Genomic DNA, 20442 nt, shown 5'->3' with positions numbered 1-20442 from the left:
CCAATGAGTTAGATTCTTTCAAACACAACTAATCTGGGATTTTGTATCAACATTTAACACAGAATGTAAGAGAGTACAACAACATATGTAGTGTAATCCCATAGGTCCGGGAGGGTATGATGAACTCAAACCTTACCCCTATGGCCCTACCTTTTGTGGGGTATATGAAATAAAGATTGTCACCGATAGATCCTCGGTTCAAAAGGAAGAATATGCAAGAGAGTGAATGATGTAAATGACGCGTTAGAAACTTTAAATATCTCAAAGCTTGCAATTTTACACATCAATATCGTCCACAACGGCGATGACAATTCTTCGCCCTGCAGAACATTTTTCGACTGGCGTTTTAAGCAGTAATAACAGCTAAGAATTACAGTTCCCTCTCGTCATTTCGCGAGGATGTGTGTTTACAAGCAATCAGAATGCTATTTCACCAAAAATGAGTTTTTATCAAGAATTTCTAATCTAATCGCGTTTTAGGGCCTTTGTAATGAAGGCTTTTGAAATTACTATTATAATGTATGACAAAACTGTGACAGTAATACCTAACAGCAGAACCAACAGGTCAAACCCAGTGTCCTGGACTGTGTAGACACGAAGCCTTATCGTATCCCAGTTACTCTCTGTCCAAACAGGGTCTGCTTCTCCCATGGTATCGGAGGAATTATGAGGTAACACCTCCCACGTTTCAGACTCGTACTTCAATCGAGTTGAGTATGCTGGGACATACCTGTTGCATTTGATGGATAAGTTCAAAGCAAGAGCATGTATAGCACTACACAGCTACAGAGTATCAAGTAATAAAACGGGTGTAAATTATATTACGAGGATAGACTGAAATCGAGTGACTGACCAACAAAAGTATATACACTGAAAGTCAACAATCATCATAAGCTTTTCTTTGAGAATACTCCAGAGTTACCCTTTGCCTTGTTTTGTTGGAACGAATTTGTAAGCTGACCAAACCGTCTATTTTTATCAGCTAATGGAAGTCAAAGTAGGAATAGAGGCGAATCAAGGATTTGAACTCTATGGGTTCAACCTTTAAGGTAACCTATTTGTATTTTTAAAATTATGGATTCAGACCTACTAGTTATTGCAGTTGAACAAGGTGTCGCAATTCTACATCCGCCCCTGAGAAGGACAAGCATACGACAGACTGAACAGATCGGGCTTCACATTGCTTTGTTGTTTTAAGCAACATAGCAATGGCTTTTACTAACATATAAGCCGGTATGAACTGAATTTCAGCAAATTAAAATTGTGGAACTACCTGGTCGTGGAAATGACACAGACACCCTTCCCGTCTGTCTCTGCTTTGACACACATTTCCCCATTACCGCTGCAGCCCTTCGGACAAGTAGAGCTCATATTCTTTGAAGGGATAGCTGTTTTATCTGCCAGGAAATTCCACACAAACCGAGAGACATCCCCCACATTACCAAGATATGGCTGAGAGGAAGGTTCCCCCATGACAACTCCCACATAATGGCTTGGGCAACGTGTAGAGGGAGCAATGTAGTGATTTACCAGTTCACATGTGTAGCCCGGTTCACAACTTAACAAGCAGCCAAGGAGTTCTTCAACCAAGGAAGCATTTATGTTGATGGTATTCAAAACTGAATTCTTTATTTCCTTCTTATCACTGGCCAGAATGTACAGACTTCGGGCAACAATAGAAGCGGCTGCCACTATGGCTGAGGAGTTTATATTTGCTGCTAACATGGAAAATTATTCTAAATTAGAAAATGTTGTGTGATTCTACAACACAATGAATTAATCCAGACAAAGGCAAGGAATCCAAAGAGTGAAATAACAACTCACATAGATCATCCAAGTGGCTGTGATAGAATTTATTAGTAAAGGCAGCATCGAAGTCTTCAAGGACTACCCCAGAGGTCTCTGGATTCTGTTTAAGAAGAAACAATAAATAAGCAGAAAAGACAAACTCATTTAATTTATACAATTCCCTCTTTTCACTGATAGCAATTGATTCCTCTGCCATTAGCATCAACATTCCTGCAGTCCTCCATCAAGCCTTCCACTAATGTCCAGTAATTTGAATATGCGTGTTGCTCTTCTAAAGTTCATTATCCGAACTTCTGCTCATACTCTAGTAACTCTATATTCTTCTTCTTTTTAAAAAAAATCAGTATACTCTAATCTAAAGCAATAAAGAAAGCGCAAACATCATTCAGACATTACAAGGATGTTACCAATTCCATTATTCCCTTCATCCATTTTCCTCCCCTTGGTGCCCCCACCCTCAGCCCGGAGGACCACCAGCACATCAGAGTCCAAAGTTTTTTTTAAAAAGCAACATGACAGTGGAGCATTACAATGCCGAAGATGAACCACCAAAAATCATAATAAAGATGCAATTCGTGAACATAAAATGTATAAGAAGAGAATTTTACCAGGAAAACATTAGGATGCTCTTTCTAAGAAAGCTACACCCAAGCTTAATTTAGCATAAAAGCTTATTGCATAAGGTTTAAGGGGGAGGCTAGAAAGCTGGTCCAGAATATAAGCCACTAAAGTTTTGAACAAGCCATACACATTTACTAAAATATACTACAGGGTATCAAAGAACTTTGCACAAAATACTAATGGCAACTGAAACAGACAATGCAGGACTTTGAGATGGAGAAAGTGCACTGAGTAGATCAAATTGAAGATCATGGAAGGCACAAAGAAAATATATTACTCCCTCCGTTTCAAAAAGAATGACCTAGTTTGACTTGGAACAGAGTTAAAGAAAAGAAAGAAGACTTTTTAATCTTGTGGTTCTAAATTAAAGTTATGTCAAATGTACCAAAATGCCCTTTAATCTTGTGGTCTTAAACATGCCACGTGAAAAGTTGAAGTTAAAGTGTTGCCAAAAAAGAAAAGGGATTATTCTTTTTGAAACAGAGGGAGTATCATTTATAAAAGAAATACTGGGGCATTTTCACCACCTTCTTCAGAAATGACATCAGTGAGGACGGGGGTAACCCTGGATTTGATTTACTGGCCCTTGAGATCTTAATGCTTTGAGTCTTAAGTGAACCTAGAGCATCCTTGAGGGCACTTAAAGTTCCATTTGTGGCACTCTCCTGCAAAATTGAATCATGTGACAGTATGTAAAGTATTAGCCATGCTGACTGAAGTATCAAGTTTTTGAATATTAAGCAGAAAGATAAGAAGCTGGCTGAATAAGAAAGCACCAAATCTGTGGTGAGGATAGATATAAATCGTTTTGAAGTTCGTCAATATCTGGGTAGCAGTGTGTTAATAATTTCAATATTTGATTCCCATGAAGCATGCAGGATTGAGGACTGTTAACTATACATATGATTGACATACTTTTACAGCTTAAATAAATCTCCAAGATGAGAATTCATGATATCATAATGTAACTAAACAATTATAGAAAAAAATTTACAACACTAAACAATTATACATTTTTATAGCAACGTACTTTCAAAAAATCATTATCATAGAAAATTAGCAAAGGGGAATACGCATATTTGATACAACTTAATAAACAAATTAGCAAGCAGGATAAAACCTTACCGTTGTACTATGAGCAAAGAATGTGTTATCATCCTGAGTGAAACCCTTTCCAACTGATCCAATTTCAAGAACCTTTACAAACAAATTCAGATATAACACTGGTATAAATGGACATGTTCGATCTGATTAGTGATCTCTCAATACATTAACATAATAACACAACTTGTAAACAAACATATTTCATATGGAACTAAATAAATCCACCTAACATTAACAACCACAAGATACCCGGTATAGTTCCACAAGTGGGGTCTGAGGAGGATGGGGTGTACGCAAACCTTACCCCTAACATTAATAGATGTTAAATTTTCACATTTATTCAATAAATAGACAAAGCATATCTAGAACTTGCTGAAATGGCAACACAACCAACAAACAGATGGTTGGGATAACAATCAGCAGAAACAAGATATCACTAGAGTAAAAGGGTTGGAATCGATAGCAATGTAAAATTTACTTGTTGTGTATTCGGACCCCGAGGTTGAACAAGTAATTCTCTGAAATATTTGTAACATCTAACTGTCTCATGCCAATAATGACCTCATATAAAGAAAATACATGTCATTTTTCAAGTTAACATCGGATATTAGTTTGACCATTAATGCACTCTCGCAAAAGTTGTGCAACAGAAAACATATACCGTTTCAATTAGTGCCAAGTCAAGTCCACTAACAGCATCAGAATGTTGATCAAGCTCAAGAAGAAATCTCCTACTGCCAAGGTAGCCCCAGGCCTCTCCGGTGAAAACAGCAAATACAAGCTGCAGAAGGGAAGTGTCACAAAGCGTGCATAGTAGTGGTTACTAAACACTATTTGATGCGTACATATTACACAGACAAAAGCTGGTAAAGATTCTCATGATAACTGTTTTGGAAACAAACACTAAAATAAGAAATGCTTAAATTATTAGCACAAAAGCCTGTATATTGTTGTAGCTGGAGATTATCTCACTGAAATTGAACAACATTTTTGGTTATGTAACGTACTTGCTCCGGGTCCAAAATCTCGTTTAGTTCGAAAATAAAGATATAATGCACTAAAACCAGAACTAAGAGGAAAATTAAAGCACGTTACTAAACACTATTTGATTCATACATATTACACAGACAAAAGCTGGTAAAAGATTCTCATGATAACTGTTTTGGAAACAAACACTAAAACAAGAAATGCTTAAATTATTAGCACAAAAGCCTGTATATTGTTGTAGCTGGAGATTATCTCACAGAAATTTCACTACATTTTTGGTTATGTAACGTACTTGCTCCGGGTCCAAAATCTCTTTTAGTTCGAAAAAAAAGATATAATGCACTAAAACCAGAACCAAGAGGAAAATTAAAACACTAAGGCAAACGAGTACAATAGGCATGTTTGATAATTATCAATATGGCCACCTGTTTATCAAGGTCCCCCAAGCCATCAACACGTGAAAGAGCATCCACCACAGCCAGCAATGAGATCAACCCCTAGAGAGAAGTTCGTACATATGATCCATGGTATTAAGAAAATATAGAAATGCAACGATATTCTAGCTTTGAGAGTAGGAAAATTGAACAAAGAGTAATTAACAGATCCATTAAGACAATGATACAAATAGCATTTGAGAATAAGCAACTCACAGATATAGGTGAATCTGCACCAATGCTTACGTCACGAAACAAGGAAGCCGCATCCATAGAAGCCACAGTCAATATCACAGGCTTTGCCTTCTTTGACGATGAGACGATTATTGGTGGTAGCGCTGACCAGACACTGCAATTAGAAAATTACACATGTTATAGATAAGATATCGAGGTAAATTCTGTAGGGAGGAGTTTCAGAACCGACATACAAGATAATGAGTATGCACCAAGAACTTGAAGAAGGCAAGGCAAAAGCAAGAACATTTTAACACTCAGTTATCTGTTAAACTAGAAGAAAAGATTCCATGGGTGCACCACTATCAATTATAGGAACATCTGACAACAAGATACAGAAGCATCCACCCAGGACCAGGAGATGCAAAGCCAGTACCACTCACCCGTGCAAACCAAAAAATTTCAAATCCAATGTACAAGATTCCATGAAGAAAATAAAGAAGTACCAGCATAATATCACGGATTGTACTATTCTACCATCAGCTGAACAAGCAGTGGTTTCCTCTTATTTAAGTTTACTGAATTATAAGTGAACTCAAGATCACCAAATATAAGATGTCATACAACAGTATCAACAATCAGATAAGAAACCAAAGGAGAAATGGTAAGTAAAAAAAAAAGAGGGCAGCCCGGTGCACAAAGCATCCCACGTTGGCATCTGCATAAGATATCTTATATACTACTCAATGTCAAGGTCAAAACCATACTTGTGATATTAATATTATCCTTCACTAAAATAACCAAGGTAAATCAAAGATAATCCTTTACTAGAAATCTCTCATATTTTGATAAGGAGAAATCTCTCATTATTTAATCTGGTTCTAGCTGGGAAACTGAAAAGAAAATGGATACTAGTTCAGTCTGTTCAAGAGTACAATGAGTATCTTAAGAACCAGATAATTAGGGCAGAATCTCACCTGTACCCACCCAATGGAAGGCAAGTCTGCTCTCTAAGACAAGATTCTGAATCCCGAGTCCCAGACTTTGTTGTCTGATAAATATACCACAATACGAGCAAGTTTCTTAAGTAAAATATGTGATACCTATCCAGGACTTTTTTTAGGACTATTTCCAAATCTTTAGCAACATGAAGAATCTTTAACCTGCATCACAAGATCAAAGTCGGCCACATCTACAGTGGATGATTTCTTTCTCTTTTCATTTCTCAAAGCAACCTGCACCATATAACAAGAAGAAGATACGTTAATGAAAATGTTTGAGGGACACTTCCATTTCAACATATGTCACTTTTCTTCACACAGACAGAATATAATGACAAGTATCTTCGATGCCCTCGCCCTCCAATTTTTCATCAATTGAGTACTTTGAAGATAGTAAGGTCTATTGTATGTTGACATATGAAACACCTTTAGAAAACAACATTGGGGAAATTTAGGACAGCAAAAGTTCTAGAAGAAGTTAGTAAGCATCCAATAGAAGGCACTCGTAAGTCATAATTAGTAATTATTATAGTAACTGAAGAAAAAGATGTTATGGACAAAAATGTGGAGAAGAGATTTACAAATATAAAAGACATAACAAACCTCTTGCAAGGCCAATGTGCTACTGTTTGAAAGCAAAAATACAGGAAAATTGTAAGCCTTCCACATCAATCCAGATCCCTGCAAGTTGAGGATGACAGCATTTACTTTATCTTACAGGTCCCCATAATGCAAAGTTGAATAAAAGGACGAGTCGTGTACAAGCGGTTGCAAAAAATATGTATTTTTTTTTTTTGATGAAGTTGATAATTTTCCATTGCATATAAGATGCATACAAAAGATGTAGAACCTTACAAAAACATAATTCTTTTCAAAGAGCATACAACCGAGTGGAATATTGTATTGCTCTAGGTAAAAGGACACTGATGACAAATTATTGAATCATTATCCCCGATTTCATCCTTAATGAACCATACAAACCCTCAGGGGTTGGCCTGCTGGCAATTGACTTGAGCCTTGGGGTTTGCTCCCTTTCAAGGTCTCAAGTTCGAAACCCACTGGGTGCAAACAATTTCTGAGGGCCATCGGACTGGGTAAAACCTGAATTAACCGTGGTGCACTTGCGGGAAACTCCTTGCCGAGGGCCTGTGCACCCCCGGGATTAGTCGGGGCTCAAAGAGACTCGGACACCCGGTGCAAATCAAAAAAAAAAAATCTTAGAGCATACAAGGCTCAATAATTGGTTTAGAGGTTTCTTGCGTTAAATCATCAAGAAACCACAACAAAGAAGATAAAAAGGAATTTCGGTGTACCATTGCAGACTAAAACTTATAGACTAATCAGTTGGCTCAACAATCGACAGATCAAAACAAGAAGTTTTGAAAAAGGAACCATATAATTCTTGGATAACAGTGACAACATGCGCATGAGGAGCTTGTAGATTTCATTTAGCTTAACATCAAGCATTAAGGAACTTAAATGGTATATTTGGATGGAAGCACAGCGATGAAAAGGAAAGCACAGGAGTTTAAAAATGCACAATTAGTTTTAAAATTATCAGTCAAACAAACAGAAGTGTATGATCATAATAGTTCTCCACAACATACAGTTGGGTTCCATTCAAACTTGCCACTTTGATAAGGAGTAAATTCAGCTTGCGGAAACTTTTTGTCAGGGGAAAATCCTGTAAACGAAAAGGACCATAGTAATTATTCAAATTCTTTGAAAGAATAGTAACTTAAAAAGAGAAACTCAACTTAAATACTTACCCTTTAAGCCATTTTGAAGCTGAGAACTTGATTCAACTAATACACCAACAACATGCCTAGAAAAATCTGCATCAATCGATAACCTGAAAGACAACACACCACCTGATATCAATCAAAGATAGAATGGTGGGCCCATTGTGCTAAGGGAGAAGTTCTACAGAGCAGAAAACTTGCACACTAATCAGATGTATGACAATGGCATCTCCATCCAACAAAACCTTTTTCTTTTTCTGGAAAAGGATCCAGATTTCGTGTTACACTATGATGCATACACATCATCAAAAGGCAAATTTGATGGTGACACAAAAGCAAGTATCTCATTGTCAAGAGCATGCATACTCATGAGAAGTTAGACATAAACACCTCACTCACATGCCCGGAAGAGACCAAGATGCTATAAATGGTAATGTTCACCCTTTAGCTAATCGAAATTATGAAGCTTCTTCTCTCAGTCAACTGAATATATAATAAAAAGTCGTCAACAAATTATAGCATCTGATAATTAATATGCATTATAAATATTCTGTAGAATACAAAAAACATTATTAGCCTCTATCATGTCCAAATTATGCAATTTAATGTACCTACTTTAAATAAAATCCAAGAAGTGAGCCAGCATCTGCCAACTATCTTAGCAAAATACAACTTGTCGTTTTAGGTGACCACTAAGTAGTTATTTACTCTTCAATTCGTTGGCACTCTCTAAACCAAGAGTCCCCCCTATGGTTTACTCCTGGTCACTATAGCAAACATGACCAAAACTTATCAATAACAAAATCACCACATCATATAAAAGAAAGTTATATGTTTTTAACTGGAAGATTTTGGAATTATTTTTTTCCTTTTCTTTGTTTGACTGGTCAACATTTGCTATCATCTAGAAATTCAATCGGCCAATCTATACCAAGAGAAAGAGAGTATAAGGTGCACATTAAACAGGATTAAAGAGTGGAACAGTTTGGTGTACTGCAATTCCATTAACCACTCAAAGAGGCTCAACTAATTGGCAAATGAGGGGAGGACTGTTTTTAGTAAAATACTAAAAAGGAAATAATTTTTACATCCAAAGGAAGGCGAGAGATGCATAATCTTGTTCAAAAACATTACAAAGAGAGAATTACATGCCTTGCAAAGAGATCCTCAAATTGATCCATAGACACCAGTAATGCAGATGGCTCAGCCAACTTATTTTCAGTCTTGAACCTAGTAACTGGTGCAACTATGTTGGCACGCCCGGGGTCTAGCCATGCACAAGAAGAGTTAGACAAGAAAATTAAAACCAGATGAGGCATCTCATAGACCAAGAAAAATGCAACTAAATGCATACTTCGTACTTGAACAACCGATCTCCCCTGAAAGGTTAAGCAGCCGTACACATGGATACCCGTCAATGGCCATGTACATTGACTTCTCAAGATCAGGAACTGACTCGAAAGACTTCACTTGATCTGAAGCTGTTCAAAATTAATAACAAATTCAAAAACATATTATATAAAAAGTATCGCTAAGAAGCTAACAGAAGAAAGAAAGACATGCATTATAATTTGGCACTCCTAATAGAACTCTGCATAGGAAAATGCTTTCTGAAGTGACAGGTAAAATGACATAAATTGCAGCATGTCCAATTCTTCCTTAACTACCACACACAAACTCAATAATCCAATCAAAGCCGTTCACCTTAGAATGACTAAAAATCCCAATATCGTTTTGTGCGCTTTGTTACGGATTTCCTCCAATAAAAGAAAAGAACCCCGAGATTCACAAAAATCTTTTCATAACTTAGCTGCATTAGCTTCCTTTCTTGTTATGTTAGTCATGCACTTACGCTCGAGTATAATAGAAGGCATTCCAATTACCTGAGGAGATGATCTACGCCATTCCAGAGGTAAGTTAGCTTCCATATTTCAAGTACATGAAATATCTCATTGTCCAAAAGCTACCTCTTTGAAATATTTCTAAGCTCATACTTAGTTAATTTTCCGCTATATAAGTTCAAATCTACATCTGCACTTCATTTATCATTAAATCATTTTTTTTCTTTTTTCCCTTAGTGATTTGTTAATTCGTTTGATAACAAAAAAATGATCAACATATCTATCAAACAGTAACAGTAACACTCCATTATTATCAAAAAATGTATTATTTTCCGAAGAACCAAGCTGCTGCGAAAAATAAAGATAAAAAATACATATTAACAAAATAACCGGTGTAACCTGAGAAGGAGAGGAAAAACTGAGCAAGTAAGCAGATGAGGAAGACGAAAAGCTTTGAATCGTTCATGGTGGAAATGAAGTGGTGTTGTTGTAGTGAAGCTTGTGGAAACACTAAACCCTAGACCATGGACTCGATTCTCTCCGGTCCAGAGCTTGTGTTTTCTCTCTCCGGTTCACTGGTTCAGGACACTTAGATGTTGACTAGTCGGAGAATCCAAATATTCCGGTGATCGGAGATCATCGACGGCGACGGGGAGCTGGAGTTTACTTCTACTGAATTTTGAAAATTTTATATGTGGACGAAAATGGAAAATAATAAAACTGCTTTATTACGTTAACCTCCTAGTAGTTTTTTGAAATTACATTATCCACCTTATGGCTTTTTTATTATCGACTTAGTCCCATCTATTCTTGATATTGTGCTTCAAATAGTACTAATTTTTTTGAAACCTTTTGAAACGAGTGTGTCGAAAATGATTTTTTTTTTTAATGACGTAAGGATAATAGTTTGTAATATTTTACACTTATAAGATGTTGTTCGTCAGTTTGTACTATTACGTTTTTGTTATTGTAAAGATTGAAGCTTGATGGGTTATTCATTATTTATAATTTAAGATCGCAAGTTTGAGTCTATTTGGAGCGTTGTACATTCTAAAACACTTCTAAGCACAAATTAGAAGTAATCGAATTCCAAAACAGACCTTGTGTGAGAATCAAAAAAATACTTTCTCAATGAAGGCACTAGGTCATGAACTCTTTTTACCTTTTCCCAAAGTTCAACTCCAAAAACATGCTTGGCCATAAAATGCTGAGGAAAAAAACGTTTTCACCTTTTAACCTTTTTTTTAAGAATTTTAGAAAATTTGATAACAACAAAAAGTCGTTTTCACTTGTTTTACTTTTAAAAAAACTCTAATGTACTTCGTAACCAAACATAATTTCAATTTTCAAATATTATTTTTTACTTTTAAAAATAAAACTATTTTTTTTATATTCGTGATGAAACACCTACTTATATAACTCCAAATAAACGAAAAAGTACATTCAACCCATAAATTAGGCACCAAACCCGAAAAAACAAATATCAAACCCGACCCGACCCCAATCCCCTCCAAATCTACTTCGAATTTAGGATGCAAAGAATTGAAATTGGAGAAGATTAAAGCGCGATAATCTATCAACCCTAATAATCAATTCTGCTATTAACAAGTAAGTGAGCTTTTTTCTTCTTAATTTGTATTAAAATTCAATCGCCGGAGTTTTTAGTTCAATTAAGTTGAAGTAGACATACAATTGAGCAAGGATTCTGCTGAATTTTTCTGCATTTATGTTTTATATCATTTTTTCTGAGATGAATAATTAGGAAAAGGTGTTTAATTTAAATGTGTTTTGCCTTTTGGGTTTTTGAGGAAGCTGGATTTTATGGAGCTGAATTTGTAATAGAGAAGAGTTTCTAGAATTTTATGGCTATTTATACCCTTTTTCATAGAAAAAAGGACTTTTTTTGTTGTTTTATCTGCTGTGTATTTCACAATTAGAGATGTTTTGCTGAAAATCTTCAGGCCATTTATACATTTCTTCTTTTCCAAATGAGGATCAGCAGAAGTGTTTTTTTAAATCTTTTATTTTGTACTCTTGCTGTTTTGATCATCTAGCCGAGGGTGATGGGACCCCTTCGACGTTTTTTTCGCTTTATACCACCTCCATCCTTCGGAGGTGGAAGAAAGGGTACTCTAATTTGAATACATAGTAGGGCCCTACTGGAAACGACCTCTCTAGGGTAAGGTTTATGTACGCTCTATCCTCCCCACGGACCGCACTTGTGAGATTACACTAGCTATCTTGGTGTGCTTTGATTAGTTGAAGTTTACGGTGTTCTATTCACAATTGGAAATTTTTTTCTTAATGTTGTGTAAACTTTGAAAACGTTCTGGCTTGTTATTTATTTCATTTCCAATGAATATTAGGAAAAATGGTGCTTTGTTATGGAAAAATGAGGTAAGAATGCCTCACAAGTCTCCAATTAAAAAAAAGGGACTTCTCATATATTTTAGTAAAATTTTAGGTATTTTGAGGTAAAAAATATGGGATAAAAGTATAAAAGTTAAAAGTTTGGGGCTGTTGAGAAAAGATTTTTTAATTTCATTAATATTAATTATATATTTGTCACTTCTACCTAATATTTAAAACTTGGAGGACTCCTACCTAATTAACAAACTACTTTGTCACTTTTAATACACTATCCCCTAAGGCGTATGCCTCATTTTTAAAGGCATTGAGTCACCCCTGCTTTGAGTATGCATAACTAGACACTTAAATTTGTATAAAATTGAACAAGCAAATATACACGTTTTACGTGACATAATACATATCGGTCGCCACATAAGACACATAATTGTCATGTAGTATACCAAGTAGAATAAATATGTCTATTTATTCAATTTTATACAAATTTAAGTGTCTATTTGTGCACACTCACTGTTGGAGAGCTTAGATGTCAACTGAAGCTAAATTAAATGACATATTTATGTATTATGTCTTTACATTAAGTTGTTTTCAAGTATAGAAATGTGATGTTTATTTTGAGATAGACTAAAAAAGAAAGTGTTCTAAAACACATTGGGACAAAGAGAGTATATGAACTTATTCTTTTACTATCTTTTTTATTTTATTTTATCAGTATATATTGTTTCCTTTGTTTCAATTATCATATCATTTGTTATTTCTATTGTTCTCTTCTCATTTATTTTTTAGCATGATTTTTTAATCACTATATTTTATCTTCATACTTCATTGTTATTGTATTCATTTACTTTTTGTGTGTTCTTCTAACTGTATTTTTGGTGCTGTATCAACACAGAGCTTTGGAATGGACAAGAGAGCATTGTACCGAGCAAAGCTGAAGGAGCAGAAGCAGAAAAAAATTGATTCCCCTCTTGTAAGGTATTATATACAAGGGAGTCGATAAAGTATTAAACTTTTTTGATATTTTCATTTCTTGGTGTTTAGTTGTGGTTAGTAAAAGACTAGATTCCCTGCTATAATCCTTTTAAAAAATCGTGTACGAAAACAAGCTTTCTGAAAAAAGTCTTTTCCATCCAAAGATAGATTGAGCATCTGGAACTCGATGTTTTTCTTTTATAAGTTAAGGATACGTCTAAAGGGGATCTGGAAACTCGATGCTCATAAGAAGTAGTAGATAGTGATGATGATTTTGTTGATAGTTATGGCAACATGTTGGTTTCTAGAATTTAGCCAATGCCTTCACCTGCGTAGCTTCAGTTGCTGTCATCTTTGTTTAATACCCAAATCAGTGTCCGTGTGTGTGCTCTTGATTTTGATGTGGAACTAGTTTGTGTTTCAATGTCGGAAGTTTTTATCCACATTTGAGTGTAATGTTGATGTGCTATTTGTTGTATTTGATCTTTTACATGATTGGAAGTGATTGCAACCTATATTTAGGCGGTTTTGTATTTACAATCCTAGTTAAAGGTGCATTGTTCTCTAGATTTATGACATGTATCGGTGTATCATGACAATGATGATCTGACTTTGTCTAATGTGAAGTTGTCGGCACTAACTTTTCTGGACCTTAATTCTCACTGTGAAGTGTGAAGTCATGCCTTTATTATGAATTGTGTGAAACCATAGGTACAATGAGCACGATCAGCCTGTATGTAGAGTGTGTGATGTTGTTTTGAAATCTGAATCACAATGGGCTGGACATCAAGCATCTCGTAAACATCATGAGGTAAGATCTTACGATGTTTGGTCTTAGATTTTTGCATACTGGAATTTGGTGCATGCTAGTTGAAGCTTAGTTAAGTGGTCACAATGTAGTCCCCAGCTCTTAAGAAAAAGGTTCTTTCAATCATCCTAAGATGAACACATTAGGCCATTTGTATCTTAATATGAGCATCTCCTTTTTTTTCCTCCTCAAATTTGAGGTATGTTCTTAATTTGAATATAAGCATCAGGTAAAAGCTTGTTCTGCAAGCTAATCTGTCCATAGCAGACTTGGCAGCTTCATAGTCATCAGTTTACTTATTTTTTTAGTATAGGAATTTTTCTCCTTTACCATTCTCCAACTAGCTATATTGCTAGTGTACGTGTTTATCATGAACTCATAGTTTGGGAATAGGTCTACAATTACATTTGCTTTTGCTATTGTAGAAGTTTGTCCGTATTCATTGAAAAAAGATTCAAGTGAGATGCTGGTATGAGAAGCAAAAGGACAAGAAATTGATAGGGATAGCATGCTGTGAGTCTAATGCAGGATGATTGACTGGTGACAGTGGAGGAGGAATTAGAATGACTTTTTGGGTTTTTTGGGTAGGGGGCTTACTATATTTGAATATAAATTTATTTGAATTTTTAGCTAACAGGGAAGAACTCACATAGTTGGTGAAAAAGGCTGGGTTCCACCAAATTTATATGAGTTTTCTGCCGGTCCTCTATATTTATCATGCATGTATTTTACAATATACCCTTTGGTGTGCTTGTTAAGGACCTCTTTAATTCATGCTACTCATCTCTTGTTTTGTCCTTTAGATGTTACATGTAAGTCATGTGCTTCACTCTTTTCTGCTAAGACAGATTGCTATGTATGTACAGGCCATAAATAATCTCAAAGCTAATGCTGCTGCAGCGAAAAACCCAAACGATGTAAAAAGCGAGTCTCCAAAGGAGTTGCCTAAAACCAAGCCTGAAATTTCTGAGGGCGCAAGCCGTAAAGAACCTGAACCTTCTGCTGCAATGTCCAAGCCTCGTGCATCATCTATGCTTCCTCCCAATTTTTTTGACCAGCAAGAGACAAAGAGGCCAAAAATTGGTAAGTGCCTCTGTGGGAAGTTAACTTTTTATATGAACTTTCTGAATAGTCACCAAAAAAGAACTTTCTGTATAACCCTTCGGGGTGGCCCAGTGGTTTGGGCTTGGGACTTCCATGTTGGAGGTCTCAAGTTCGAAACCCCTTGCCAGTGAAAGCAAGGGGTGTGCCTTCTGGGTCGAGCTCGTCGCACTGGGCTTGCCTAGTGCGGGTTACCTCTCCTATGTGGTTTGCGAGCTATTGCATAGGAGCGGGGGTTTTACCCTGTGCGCACCCAAAGGGTAGCGGCTGCGGGTTTCCCTTGTCATAGTTTGCATTGGTGTCTAGATGATATTGGATTATCAGGGTTTAACATTGTTGAAGAGTATGAAATGCTAATGCTTCCAGCTCGAAGTAGATAGGAAAGATAACAGAAAGACCTGGCTTCAGACTGCCAAAAGTTTTTAGGTGGTCAAGTGTGCTTCATCGAGTTACCCTTCGGGGTGGCCCAGTGGTTTGGGCTTGGGACTTCCATGTTGGAGGTCTCAAGTTCGAAACCCCTTGCCAGTGAAAGCAAGGGGTGTGCCTTCTGGGTCGAGCTCGTCGCACTGGGCTTGCCTAGTGCGGGTTACCTCTCCTATGTGGTTTGCGAGCTATTGCATAGGAGCGGGGGTTTTACCCTGTGCGCACCTAAAGGGTAGAGGCTGCGGGTTTCCCTTGTCATCAAAAAAAAAAAAGAACTTTCTGAATAGAAAATTTTGAACAGTGGCATGATGCTATCTTCTATGGATTTCGTGATATTGAGAAAAAAAAACGACATTCTATGAGTTTGGAAGTCGTAATTCTTATAAGCCATGCACACTGGATGTATGGTGAGTCTTTGGGTCCATTTGTCTACATCTTTTTAGATATTTGCTTAAAAGGAAGAATATGTTACTATGAGAGATAGAGAGAAAAAGGTGGAGGATAAGTAGAAAATCAGTAATCCTGCTGCTATTTGGTGTGCCCGGATTCGGCCTCTTTTCTATACTTTGTAAGGAAGACTTGGGTATACAATGATATCCTTATCTCTGATTTAACTTGTATATACTTTGCAATGAATACTTGGATATTCCAATACAAAAGTTGCTTTACTCTCTTGTTGTCAAGGATGACTTATCTATTCAGTTTTCATGTTTCAGATAAAGATTCAGCTAGGTTGGGAGACCACGTATCAAACAGAGATCCTCCAGTTTCAGATCGCAATGAAGAGGTTGAACCGTCTTTGACAAGGTCTAGCATTCAGGGCCTATCTACTTCCAAGAATGCTGAGACTAGAAGCAGGGAAGATCAACGATCTGGTGAAAATGGACCGACATCAAAAGTGAGTTCTGGTTCAGATGCTAAGCAGGTCAAAGGAGCTCTCCCTGCAGGTTTCTTTGACAACAAAGATGCCGATTTACGTGCTCGTGGTATTACACCAGTCAAACCAGATGTCAAGTAAGACAACTTGCTAAGCAGTCTTTGTTCCTTACTCTTTGATTGTTGTGGCTTAAACTGTTTTCCTTTTTTTCTAATACCGGTCGACCTCAGATGGGATCTTTCATGTCTTATCCAACTATTTCTTTAAACTGGACCAGAAAGCCAATTGCTACCCAATATGAATAGACCTTTCAAATGAGAAGCACTACCTTCTACTGGCAATATATGCTGGATATTGCCGGATGTGCCCTTTTTCAGAGTCACGAGAGCTATAAGGCTCATTTCTCTTCCATTTATTCCTCCAACTTTCAAATAGTATAAATGTTCTCCTGTATTGCAGCCTAGGCAGTTCCTCGACCTCCAGCTTCTTCATGATTACGTTCAATTAGATGTTCTGTAACGGACATGGTTCAGTGGTGCAATTGAATTGAGTATTAAACTGCTTCTCAGTGCACTTTATGCTGTGTAATGTCTGGAAATGTATGGTGGTCCTATTTAGGTGGTGCGATTCCTGTAGGCTGTAGCTATTTAGCAGCCTTCGTTTTACCGCTTTGAATGTAATAAAAAAATGTAGCTGGTGTAACAGAAGTAAATTTATTCTTTCTATTTTTTTTTCATCAGCTCCTTCACAGTTTGTAGTAGATAAAGCATCTTACTCTTTATAATTTATATGACTACTGTATTCCCTCAGTGTCTTAAGTGATCTAGTCTCAGTCCCTGCTCCTCCAGGCAAACTTGATGTTGACTCTAATGACTTCATTGCAGGGATGAGTACAAAGAATTTGAGAAGTTAATCCAAGAAGACTTAAAAGAGGTTGACAACCGATTAGAAGAAGAAGAGGTCATCTTTAATTGCAATATACTTGTTGAGCCTTCTGTAAATTTTCTATCCTGTTAAACCATGTTATCGACCCACTTTGCCATTTATCTTGCAGATTGATGCTGCAGAAATGATTGAAGAGGAAGTATCTGTTGAACAGAGGTCAGTTCCTCAAATGATAAAACTAATTTAGTCCTTTTTTGAGAAATTCCTTCTATTTTCTTTACATGGTCCGAAAGTCTATATAAACTTTTATATTGCACGACTGCAGGGGCTATAGGGAAAGACTTGAGATGCTGAGGAAGAAGAAGATGGAAGTTAAGGCTGCTAAGTCTTCGTTAGGCAGCAAAGAAAGTAAGGTTGCAAATAAGGAGTCTAGTGATGATGAATCATCAAGTGACGATGACAGTGACGAGAATCTTACTGTGGACTGGAGGGCTAAACATTTGTGAAGGTGCTTGCCCGTCTATGCTCCTAGTACACATTCTCTCTAGTTTCTCCTTCATCCTCGTATTTTGACCGTGTGCCCAATAGAGTAGTTATGTTGCTCTCATACTAAATATTAGTCCTTTTGGTCGTAGATAACAAGGTTTTGCCTACTTCTGCAAGTCACTAAGAGAATGAGCCAAATGGTAATATGATTGTTGAGGAAAGAGGTGAACAAGTCCAGAATGGAAGAAACGATACTGTGCTAAACAAGTCAAGAATGGAAGAAACGAAGAGTGTCGTGCTGCTTGCTAAAGAAATTTTGTACTCTTATGAATGTGTTTTGAAAATTGTCAGCAAATTTTAGTTCCTATTCTTCGTATGCACGCATATTGAGGCAATGAGGTTATTCCTTTGCACATAGATGAACATTTGCAAGTTGTAACAATGTCTTTTTTGGTATTCTCTTTGTTTACACTACAAATTTTAATGTCATTCTTGTGCAATAGTGAATGAACCAGAAAGTGTCGCAGCCAAAATGGAGAAAATTTTGCAAATTCTCTACTTTTGAGGTAGAGTATGATCTGTGTACATCTTCCCCTCTTCAGATTCCATCTAGTGAGACTATTTTGAGTATGTCGTTGTAATTAATGACGTCAAATGGATGGATTGAATTGAATTAGAGGATTAGAATGAATTGAGTTTAATTAAACATGTTCCCAAATATTTTTCCAAACAAGTTGTAATATGATGTCTACCAAAACATTATACAACAATGACTCATTTCATTGTCATCTCATTTACATTAAAATTGATCCACTTCTATCCAAAGCAGACATTTTATAAGTTGCTTTACTTTTCAACAATTAATTAAACAAATATAATTTAGTTTGTTACTTTGCTCATTGGTTAACAAGTGTCTTAAGAGTTCATAAAACTCTTATACCACTAATGACTTTTATATATTACTAAATTAATATTCACCTCAAAGTGGAATTCAGAAAATGATTTTTTTTTTTTTTTTGGGTAAACATTTTAAGTGCTTGTTTGCTAGTTGTCTAACATATGATAATAGTTAATACTCCATAAAGTTCCATTTGATAAGCCAACCAAGATTTCTGCTGGTCTATTTTTTTTTCAAACATAAACCAATCTTGTGGGCTTTTAAGATTATTTTTCTCAAAATAATAATAATAACTAGGGGTCAACTCAAAATGGGCAACTCAAAAGAGACAAAGAAAGGAAATGGATAGGCCAAAAAAAAAACCAAGGGAAAGGGGTGCCAATGAAAAATAATAATTTTAAGATAATGGAACAAATAAATATGGACAAATGGAATTTTGAAACGTCAGTTTACTACCTGATCTTTCATTTTATGTTTGGACCTAATATGAGAAAGATAACAAATAGTAACATAAAATTTGAAGAAGCATTAACCAAAGAAACAAAAGGAGTATGTGAACCACAATTACTAGCTCATTATATAAAAACTTTACATTAAAGAGTTTGTGCCTTTTTCTAGATCTTGCATGAGAGGTTCATGCAAAAGGAGATGTGAATAAACTCCTTTTTCTCTTTGGGTACATAAGAAGAAAATTTCATGACCACAAGATTCAAGTATAATTATCTATATTGAATATAATTAATATGAGATCTGTGCATATCTCGATGGTTCTATTTGATATTAGATAATTCTATTTATTAAGACATGGGAAAAGAAATTACTGAATATATTTAAGTCTGCCCATTTTATTAATTACTAGGTTGCGCTCTCCTTCGGACCTTGGTATAGTTTTACCTAAAATTATTTAGAGGGCTTTTGTTTAAGCTTATCATAAGCATCTATGCGGTTTTTTTTGTTTCCTACTAGGTATTCGATATTTGCATTAGGATTGGATTAAATCTGAATCACGCATTACATGTCCATTTTTGCAAGCGACGCTCCCAACAAGGTGATTAAGCTTATAATTACTACTAGAAAATATGAAATTTGCTATGAAACTTATCAGTAATTCCTAGTTAATCCATCGTTAAATAGCTCTTAGCTAATTGGACTTTCATATAATCTGTCGCTAATAAATAGTTAAATGAAATTAGCATGAGATTTTTATTATTTTAGTTATGAAAAATTAATTTTATCCGTCGCTAATTAGTGGTTGATAATTATTAGTCAGTAAATCTCTAACTCCTTCCCATTCCATTTTCATCATCATCTTTTTCATAAAACAATAATGTTAAATTTTATATTAATTTCTTCTAGATAACTCTAACTCTTTCACATAACAAGCCTAATTAGTGTTGGATTAATTAGAATAACAATTTGTGGTCTTCAACACACTACACTATTTAATCTAATTAGCCATGTTAGGTCATGAACAAATTAAATTAGCAGCTAGCATCATATATGGCTGTTAAGCATTACTCAAATTAAATTGTTAAGTGGTCTTAACACTTTTCAACTTGGTTTAATTTGTTAATTAGGCCATTAAGTGGGGAGGTTTTCATATCACCACCATAAACCTAAAAGACACCTTTGAGTTTGATGGTTTTTTTTTTAAGTATTAACAATTAGTGGTTTATGCCTCCTTAGATTTCCATTAGTATAGGCCCATTTGTCATTTGTGGTTTGAGTTCTATTTATAAAATAAAAAATTAATAATTAATCATCTCGTATCCGAACTTCACTGGCCTGACTATTTCAGATTCATGTAGAGTAAAGCCTTAAGGAATTTTTGGGAGCAAGAAGTTTTGTGAAGATGGCAGGGATTTTCAAATCAGACTTCAAGATGATGTGCAGTGTTTTAAGAAAGCCCCCC

At 35.8% G+C, this 20442-nt stretch overlaps 2 protein-coding genes across 4 annotated transcripts; one reads left to right on the top strand and one right to left on the bottom strand.

Annotated features, from left to right (window-relative positions):
• Positions 1-227: 227 nt before the first annotated feature.
• LOC102593488 (nicastrin) lies at positions 228-10424 on the bottom strand. 3 transcript variants are annotated; one of them, XM_006352373.2, is made up of 16 exons: positions 10113-10424; positions 9227-9353; positions 9025-9139; positions 7900-7982; positions 7738-7814; positions 6734-6811; positions 6293-6364; positions 6107-6180; positions 5172-5304; positions 4947-5018; positions 4196-4315; positions 3556-3627; positions 2958-3095; positions 1825-1909; positions 1274-1718; positions 228-730 (listed from the first exon to the last, which is right to left on the bottom strand). In XM_006352373.2, exons 3-16 carry the CDS (start codon positions 9051-9053, stop codon positions 466-468), a joined length of 1743 nt encoding a protein of 580 aa, XP_006352435.1. In that variant the 5' UTR covers positions 9054-9139; positions 9227-9353; positions 10113-10424; the 3' UTR covers positions 228-465. The 3 variants fall into 3 exon arrangements, with proteins under 3 accessions (XP_006352435.1, XP_006352433.1, XP_006352434.1); XM_006352371.2 differs by having other exon boundaries at positions 9234-9353; XM_006352372.2 differs by having other exon boundaries at positions 1274-1715; positions 9234-9353.
• A 751-nt stretch (positions 10425-11175) lies between these two features.
• On the top strand, positions 11176-18165 carry LOC102593149 (zinc finger protein 830). The gene is made up of 9 exons (XM_006352370.2): positions 11176-11321; positions 12975-13055; positions 13764-13863; positions 14727-14943; positions 16101-16398; positions 17146-17221; positions 17316-17362; positions 17472-17654; positions 17782-18165. Exons 2-8 carry the CDS (start codon positions 12982-12984, stop codon positions 17650-17652), a joined length of 993 nt encoding a protein of 330 aa, XP_006352432.1. The 5' UTR covers positions 11176-11321; positions 12975-12981; the 3' UTR covers positions 17653-17654; positions 17782-18165.
• The last annotated feature ends 2277 nt before the right edge of the window (positions 18166-20442 follow it).

The sequence above is a fragment of the Solanum tuberosum genome, unplaced genomic scaffold (genome assembly GCF_000226075.1).
Source record: "Solanum tuberosum cultivar DM 1-3 516 R44 unplaced genomic scaffold, SolTub_3.0 scf00148, whole genome shotgun sequence".
Classification (NCBI taxonomy): domain Eukaryota; kingdom Viridiplantae; phylum Streptophyta; class Magnoliopsida; order Solanales; family Solanaceae; genus Solanum; species Solanum tuberosum.
Note: the sequence above shows the minus strand (reverse complement) of the source record. Positions and strands in the feature narration are given on the sequence as shown.

Coding starts and splice junctions, on each gene's coding strand:
- LOC102593149 (XM_006352370.2), top strand. CDS start 12,982: ATGGACAAGAGAGCATTGTACCGAGCAAAGCTGAAGGAGCAGAAGCAG. Junction 13,056..13,763: donor ATTGATTCCCCTCTTGTAAG/GTATTATATACA, acceptor GTGAAACCATAG/GTACAATGAGCACGATCAGC. Junction 17,222..17,315: donor ACCGATTAGAAGAAGAAGAG/GTCATCTTTAAT, acceptor TTTATCTTGCAG/ATTGATGCTGCAGAAATGAT.
- LOC102593488 (XM_006352371.2), bottom strand. CDS start 10,179: ATGAACGATTCAAAGCTTTTCGTCTTCCTCATCTGCTTACTTGCTCAG. Junction 7,815..7,899: donor GCTTCAAAATGGCTTAAAGG/GTAAGTATTTAA, acceptor TTTCGTTTACAG/GATTTTCCCCTGACAAAAAG. Junction 6,812..7,737: donor AGTTTGAATGGAACCCAACT/GTATGTTGTGGA, acceptor CTCAACTTGCAG/GGATCTGGATTGATGTGGAA.